The sequence below is a fragment of the Salvelinus namaycush genome, unplaced genomic scaffold (assembly GCF_016432855.1).
Source record: "Salvelinus namaycush isolate Seneca unplaced genomic scaffold, SaNama_1.0 Scaffold3873, whole genome shotgun sequence".
NCBI classification, from domain to species: domain Eukaryota; kingdom Metazoa; phylum Chordata; class Actinopteri; order Salmoniformes; family Salmonidae; genus Salvelinus; species Salvelinus namaycush.
Genome location: NW_024060867.1, coordinates 1 through 8,516, shown reverse-complemented (window position 1 = coordinate 8,516; position 8,516 = coordinate 1). Strand labels below are relative to the sequence as shown.

The 8,516-nt window shown below is 47.4% G+C and overlaps 1 protein-coding gene across 1 annotated transcript; it reads right to left on the bottom strand.

The window, feature by feature from the left end:
- Positions 1-1,190: 1,190 nt before the first annotated feature.
- Positions 1,191-7,332, bottom strand: LOC120040860 (sushi, nidogen and EGF-like domain-containing protein 1; the record flags this gene model as incomplete). Its single annotated transcript, XM_038985859.1, has 5 exons — positions 1,191-1,264; positions 2,246-2,419; positions 3,179-3,322; positions 6,622-6,738; positions 7,213-7,332. Coding segments are annotated over 5 exons (629 nt in total), but the record flags the coding sequence as incomplete, so codon positions are not given.
- Positions 7,333-8,516: the final 1,184 nt, after the last annotated feature.

Genomic DNA, 8,516 nt, shown 5'->3' with positions numbered 1-8,516 from the left:
CCTCAAAACCGGCAAAGAAGGTGTTTAGCTTGTCTGGGAGCAAGACGTCGGTGTCCGCGACCTGGCTGGTGTTCCCTTTGTAATATGTGATTGTCTGTAGACCCTGCCACATACGTCTCATTGTGCCGTTGAATTGCGACTCCACTTTGTTTCTGTACTGATGTTTTGCCTGTTTGATTGCCTTACGTAGGGCATAACTGGACTGTTTCCATTCAACCATATTCCCAGTAACCTTGCCATGGTTAAATGCGACGTTTCGATTTTTCAGATTTGCGCAACCGCTGCCGTCTAGCCACGGTTTCTGGTTTGGGTTGGTTTTAATAGTCACCGTGGGAACAACATCCCAACATCAGTCACTGGGTCCGTGTAAACGTCATTATTATTCTCAGAGGCTACCCGGAACATATCCCAGTCTGCATGATCAAAACAATCTTGAAGCATGGATTCCGATTGGTCAGACCAGCGTTGAATAGACCTTAGCACGGGTACTTCCTGTTTGAGTTTCTGCCTATAGGAAGGGAGGAGAAAAATGGAGTCGTGATCTGATTTGCGGAAGGGAGGGCAGGGGAGGGCATTGTAGGCGTGTCGAAAAGGCGAGTAGCAGTGATCTAGTGTTTTCCCTGAGCGAGTACTACAGTCAATGTGTTGATAGAATTTCCGTAGCATTTTCCTCAAATTTCCCAGCTACAATAAATACGGCCTCAGGATATGTTGCTTTCAGTTTGGAAAAAGTCCAGTGTAGTTCCTTGAGGGCCGTCGTGGTATCGGCTTGAGAGGGAATATACACGACTGTGACTATAACAGAAGAGAATTCTCTCGTGAGGTAATACGGTCGGCATTTGATTGTGAGGTATTCTAGTTCGGGTGAACAAAAAGACTTGAGTTTCTGTACGTTACCACAATCACACCATGAGTAGTTAATCATGAGACATACAACCCCGCCTTTCTTCTTCCAGATAGTTCTTTATTCCTGTCTGCGCAATGTACTGAGAACCCAGCTGGCTGGATGGACATGGACAGTATATCCAGAGAGAGCCATGATTCCGTGAAACAGAGTATGTTACAGTCCCTGATGTCTCTGTGTAAGGAGATCCTCGCCCTGAGCTCGTCTACTTTATTATCCAGAGACTGAACATTTGCGAGTAATATACTCAGAAGTGGTGGATGTTGTGTTTGCCTCCTGTGTCGGACTAGAAGTCCACTCTGAATACCTCTTCTCCGCCGGCGGCGTCTTGCAGCAGCCTCTGGGAAAAGTTGAATTGCCCTGGAGGTGTACGAACAAAGGATCCAATTCGGGAAAGTCATATTCCTGGTTGTAATGCTGGTGAGTTACCACCTCTCTGATATCCAAAAGTTATTTCCGGCTGTATGTAATAACACAAAAACCATTCTGGGCTAATAATGTAAGAAAAAACACACACAAAAACAAAATACTGCAAAGTTGCTTAGGAGCTAGAAGCAGAGCTGCCATGTCTGTCGGCACCATCTATGTATATAAAGTAGTGCACTATATAGGGAATAGGATGTATTTGGGACACAGCTTAGATTTCCCTCTAAAATATGATTGACAGTGAAACTGTCATAATTAAATCTGTCTTCCTCTGCCAATGCAATATCTGCCTTTACCATTCAGCTCTCTGCTGAGACCACCAAGTAACTGTTTATAAGCACCCGAATATTTTAAAAATATATTTTTTACATATTTTTTTTTTTTACCCCATTTTCTCCCGAATTTCATGGTATCCAATTGGTAGTTACAGTCTTGTCTCAACGCTGCAACTCCCATACGGACTCGGGAGAGGCGAAAGTCGAGAGCCGTGCGTCCTCCGAAACACAACCCAACCAAGCCGCACTACTTCTTGACACAATGCCCACTTAACCCGGAAGCCAGCCGCACCAATGTTTCGGAGGAAACACCGTACACCTGGCGACGTGTCAGCATGCACTGCGCCCGGCCCGCCACAGGAGTTACTAGTGCGCGATGGGACAAACCCTCCCCTAACCCGGATGACGCTGTGCCAATTGTGCGATGCCCCAGTCGCGGCTGGCTGCGCCAGAGCCTGGACTCGAACCCAGAATCTCTAGTGGCACAGCTAGCACTGTGATGCAGAGCCTTAGACCACTGAGCCACTCTGGAGGCTGAAACCCCCGAACAGTTACAGTAAAGACTAATGAAGAACCCATAAGACCAGACACAGACAGACAGACAGACTTTGGGCCATGTGGTGTGTTACTGCATACAGACCCTGGCAGACAGGGGGTTGGCTCCAGGCGCCCTGCCCCCCACAGATGCTCTGGGTGGCCCTGGGCATGGGGGTGTATCCTGGGTGGCAGACGTACAGAGCCATGGAGCCTGGCGACGTAGAGGAGAACTGGAGCTCTGCATGCTTCACCTGCAGGGGGGGACCACAGTCCAGGTCTGGAAGACATAGAGATGTAATGGCACAGTTACATGACAGTTACAGCACAGTTACAGCAACGGCACAGTTACAGCAACGACACACAATAACAGTTACACAGCTACAACAGACACACAGTTACAACACAGTCCACAGCTACAATAGACACACAGTTACAACACAGTCCACAGCTAACATAATAGCAGAAAGGTTTTCTAATGATCAATCAGCCTTTTAAAATGATAAACTTGGATTAGCTAACACAACGTGCCATTGGAACACAGGAGTGATGGTTACTGATAATGGGCCTCTGTACGCCTATGTAGATATTCCATTAAATGTTAGCCGTTTCCAGCTACAATAGTCATTTACAACATTAACAATGTCTACACTGTATTTCTGATTAATTTGATATTATTTTAATAGACAAAAAATGTGCTTTTCTTTCAAAAACAAGGACATTTCTAAGTGACCCCAAACTTTTGAATGGTAGTGTGTGTAGTAGTCTATGTGTCTTTGGCAACGCTGAGATTACCGTATTATGATAGACAGCTGTTTAAATATCAGCTGAGGGAGTGAGGGATTATCACCTTTTGACCCCATAGTCTCTACAGCCATGTCTTAGGGCAAAGTGAACTCATGAAATAGACTGCTCTAACCTGCCTCTCTCTCTCTCTGTGTGTGTGTGTGTGTGTGTGTGTGTGTGTGTGTGTGTGTGTGTGTGTGTGTGTGTGTGTGTGTGTGTGTGTGTGTGTGTGTGTGTGTGTGTGTGTGTTGACCTGCTGTGGCGTGTGCTGATCCCCTGCCGATGTCACAGTGTCTGCCGCTGAAGGCTCCGGAACATTCACACTTGTACTTCCCGATGTAGTGGAAACATGTTCCTCCGTTCAGACAGGGGCTGGAGGAGCACGGGTCTGGCCTCCCTGGGGACACACACACACACACACAGACGCACACACACAGACGCACACATACACACACAGACGCACACAGACACACACACACACAGACGCACACATACACACACAGATGCACACATACACACACAGACACACACAGACGCACACAGACGCACCATTAGCATGAATTCCAGTAAGGCAGGAAATGTGAGTGTGTGTGTGTGTGTGTGTGTGTGTGTGTGTGTGTGTGTGTGTGTGTGTGTGTGTGTGTGTGTGTGTGTGTGTGTGTGTGTGTGTGTGTGTGTGTGTGTGTACATGCATGCTTGTGTTTCAAGTTGGTTCATCTAATTAAACATTAAAAGACTTCATCAACAGAAAGTGATTGTGAGTTGTACTGAAACGAGTCACTGATTCATACCGTACAGGGGATGACTGATTCATACTGTACAGGGGATGACTGACTCATACTGTACAGGGGATGACTGATTCATACTGTACAGGGGATGACTGACTCATACTGTACAGGGGATGACTGACTCATACTGTACAGGGGATGACTGATTCATACTGTACAGGGGATGACTGACTCATACTGTACAGGGGATGACTGACTCATACTGTACAGGGGATGACTGACTCATACTGTACAGGGGATGACTGATTCATACCGTACAGGGGATGACTGATTCATACCGTACATGGGATGACTGATTCATACCGTACAGGGGATGACTGACTCATACCGTACAGGGGATGACTGATTCATACCGTACAGGGGATGACTGATTCATACCGTACAGGGGATGACTGATTCATACCGTACAGGGGATGACTGATTCATACCGTACAGGGGATGACTGATTCATACCGTACAGGGGATGACTGACTCATACTGTACAGGGGATGACTGACTCATACTGTACAGGGGATGACTGACTCATACTGTACAGGGGATGACTGACTCATACTGTACAGGGGATGACTGACTCATACTGTACAGGGGATGACTGATTCATACTGTACAGGGGATGACTGATTCATACTGTACAGGGGATGACTGATTCATACTGTACAGGGGATGACTGATTCATACTGTACAGGGGATGACTGACTCATACTGTACAGGGGATGACTGACTCATACTGTACAGGGGATGACTGATTCATACTGTACAGGGGATGACTGATTCATACCGTACAGGGGATGACTGATTCATACCGTACAGGGGATGACTGATTCATACCGTACATGGGATGACTGACTCATACCGTACAGGGGATGACTGACTCATACCGTACAGGGGATGACTGACTCATACCGTACAGGGGATGACTGACTCATACCGTACAGGGGATGACTGACTCATACTGTACAGGGGATGACTGACTCATACTGTACAGGGGATGACTGATTCATACCGTACAGGGGATGACTGATTCATACCGTACAGGGGATGACTGACTCATACCGTACAGGGGATGACTGATTCATACCGTACAGGGGATGACTGATTCATACCGTACAGGGGATGACTGACTCATACCGTACAGGGGATGACTGATTCATACTGTACAGGAGATGACTGATTCATACTGTACAGGGGATGACTGACTCATACTGTACAGGGGATGACTGATTCATACTGTACAGGGGATGACTGACTCATACTGTACAGGGGATGACTGACTCATACCGTACAGGGGATGACTGACTCATACCGTACAGGGGATGACTGACTCATACCGTACAGGGGATGACTGACTCATACCGTACAGGGGATGACTGATTCATACCGTACAGGGGATGACTGACTCATACCGTACAGGGGAGGACTGACTCATACCGTACAGGGGAGGACTGACTCATACCGTACAGGGGAGGACTGATTCATACCGTACAGGGGAGGACTGATTCATACCGTACAGGGGATGACTGACTCATACCGTACAGGGGATGACTGATTCATACCGTACAGGGGATGACTGATTCATACCGTACATGGGATGACTGATTCATACCGTACAGGGGATGACTGACTCATACCGTACAGGGGATGACTGAATCATACCGTACAGGGGATGACTGATTCATACCGTACAGGGGATGACTGATTCATATTGTACAGGGGATGACTGACTCATACTGTACAGGGGATGACTGACTCATACTGTACAGGGGATGACTGACTCATACTGTACAGGGGATGACTGACTCATACTGTACAGGGGATGACTGATTCATACTGTACAGGGGATGACTGACTCATACTGTACAGGGGATGACTGACTCATACTGTACAGGGGATGACTGACTCATACTGTACAGGGGATGACTGACTCATACTGTACAGGGGATGACTGACTCATACTGTACAGGGGATGACTGACTCATACTGTACAGGGGATGACTGACTCATACTGTACAGGGGATGACTGACTCATACTGTACAGGGGATGACTGACTCATAATGTACAGGGGATGACTGACTCATACCGTACAGGGGATGACTGACTCATACCGTACATGGGATGACTGATTCATACTGTACAGGGGATGACTGATTCATACTGTACAGGGGATGACTGATTCATACCGTACAGGGGATGACTGACTCATACCGTACAGGGGATGACTGACTCATACCGTACAGGGGATGACTGACTCATACCGTACAGGGGATGACTGACGCATACCGTACAGGGGATGACTGATTCATATTGTACAGGGGATGACTGATTCATATTGTACAGGGGATGACTGACTCATACTGTACAGGGGATGACTGACTCATACTGTACAGGGGATGACTGACTCATACTGTACAGGGGATGACTGATTCATACTGTACAGGGGATGACTGACTCATACTGTACAGGGGATGACTGACTCATACTGTACAGGGGATGACTGACTCATACCGTACAGGGGATGACTGACTCATACTGTACAGGGGATGACTGACTCATACTGTACAGGGGATGACTGACTCATACTGTACAGGGGATGACTGACTCATACTGTACAGGGGATGACTGACTCATACTGTACAGGGGATGACTGACTCATACTGTACAGGGGATGACTGACTCATACTGTACAGGGGATGACTGACTCATACCGTACAGCGATGTGGGACACAGTTAGAAGAAAGGAAACCCAAAGATAATGTTTTATGACGGGCCTCCTAAAAACATGAATACGAGCACATTTTACATTAACCATAACACGTGTGTGTATGAGAGACAGAGACAGAGACAGAGACAGAGACAGAGACAGAGACAGAGACAGACAAACACAGACATACATACATACATAGAACTCACCCACTTCACAGTGTTTGCCAGTGAACCTGTATGGACAGACACAGAGGAAGCTCCCTGTCTCCTCTTTACAGGAGCCTCCGTTACGACACGGGCCAGAGGCACAGGTATTGAGTCTGACTGGGGGAGGAGAAAACATATTAACATCAATCAGTGTGAGGGAAATCATTGCAGTAGAAACCATATTCACAACACACAAAGGGCTTGTTATGAACCTTGTACAATGAAGCAATAAGGCACGAGGGGGTGTGGTATATGGCCAATATAGCACGGCTAAGGGATGTTCTTAAGCACGACACAACGCTGAGTGCCTGGATACAGCCCTTAGCTGTGGTATATTGGCCATATACCACACACCCCCGAGGTGCCTTATTGCTATTATAAACTGGTTACCAACGTAATTAGAACAGTAAAAATACATGTTTTGTTATACCCGTGGTATACGGTCTGATATACCACGGCTGTCAGCCAATCAGCATTCAGGGCTCGAACCACCCAGTTTATAATAAAGAATACTGGGTTCTTCAACCCGGGACCCTGACCCAGGCTAATTGTTTCCTGTGTCTTATTAGGTGAATGATAATGGCATGCTACCTTTCTCACAGTGCTTCCCTCTGTATCCGTCTTTGCACTCGCAGGTGTAGCCTCCATCTCTCTCATAGCAGTGGCCTCCGTTCAGACACGGAGACGAATCACAGACCGATCGAGGCTGTACTGGAAAACACACAGAACGACTTGACCGCAGTCCATCACACACACACACACACACACACACACACACACACACACACACACACACACACACACACACACACACACACACACACACACACACACACACTTGACTGCGTTCCATCACACACACACACACACACACACACACACACACACACACACACACACACACACACACACACACACACACACACACACACACTTGACTGCGTTCCATCACACACACACACACACACACACACACACACACACACACACACACACACACACACACACACACACACACACACACACACACACACACACACACACACACACACACACACACACACACACACACACACACACACACACACACACTTGACTGCGTTCCATCACACACACACACACACACACACACATACACACACACACACACACACACACACACACTTGACTGCGTTCCATCACACACACACACACACACACACACTGACTTGACACACTACGGACACATCAACCGAAGGGGGGGTAACATGAGTGATGGGTTTTTAACTAATAAATCTGTTTTTCAATGTGCCTCCTTCGGCTCTTTTTATTGTCTGGACTGACCTCTCCACCAAGCCGTTCGTGGAGAGGTGGTAAGGGGGGCGGAGATGATACGACGAATACCATTGGTTGCCAGAAAGGCCTTGAACTCAGCACTCATAAAGATGGCTGTATTGTCTGATACGACTGTATGGGGACGACCATGAGTACTGAACACTTCCCTGAGATGCTCAGTTGTTGTTGCTCAGTTTGCAGTGCGAACTGGGAAAACTTCAAGCCATTTGGAGTGAGCATCCACAGCCAACAAGAACATCTCCCAAAGGAAAGGCCCTGCCTAGTCAATGTGAATGCGAGTCCAGGGTTTTCCAGGCCACTCCCAAGGGCTGATGGGAGCTTGTGCTGGAGCATTTCATAGTAGCACATGATTGGACATAGCTCTTCCACCGCTTTGTCCAATCCTGGACATGCTCTTCCACCGCTTTGTCCAATCCTGGACATGCTCTTCCACCGCTTTGTCCAATCCTGGACATGCTCTTCCACCGCTTTGTCCAATCCTGGACATGCTCTTCCACCGCATTGTCCAATAAACAATCAATAAAAGTGTGTGCAAATGAGGTAAGATAAGGGAGGTAAGG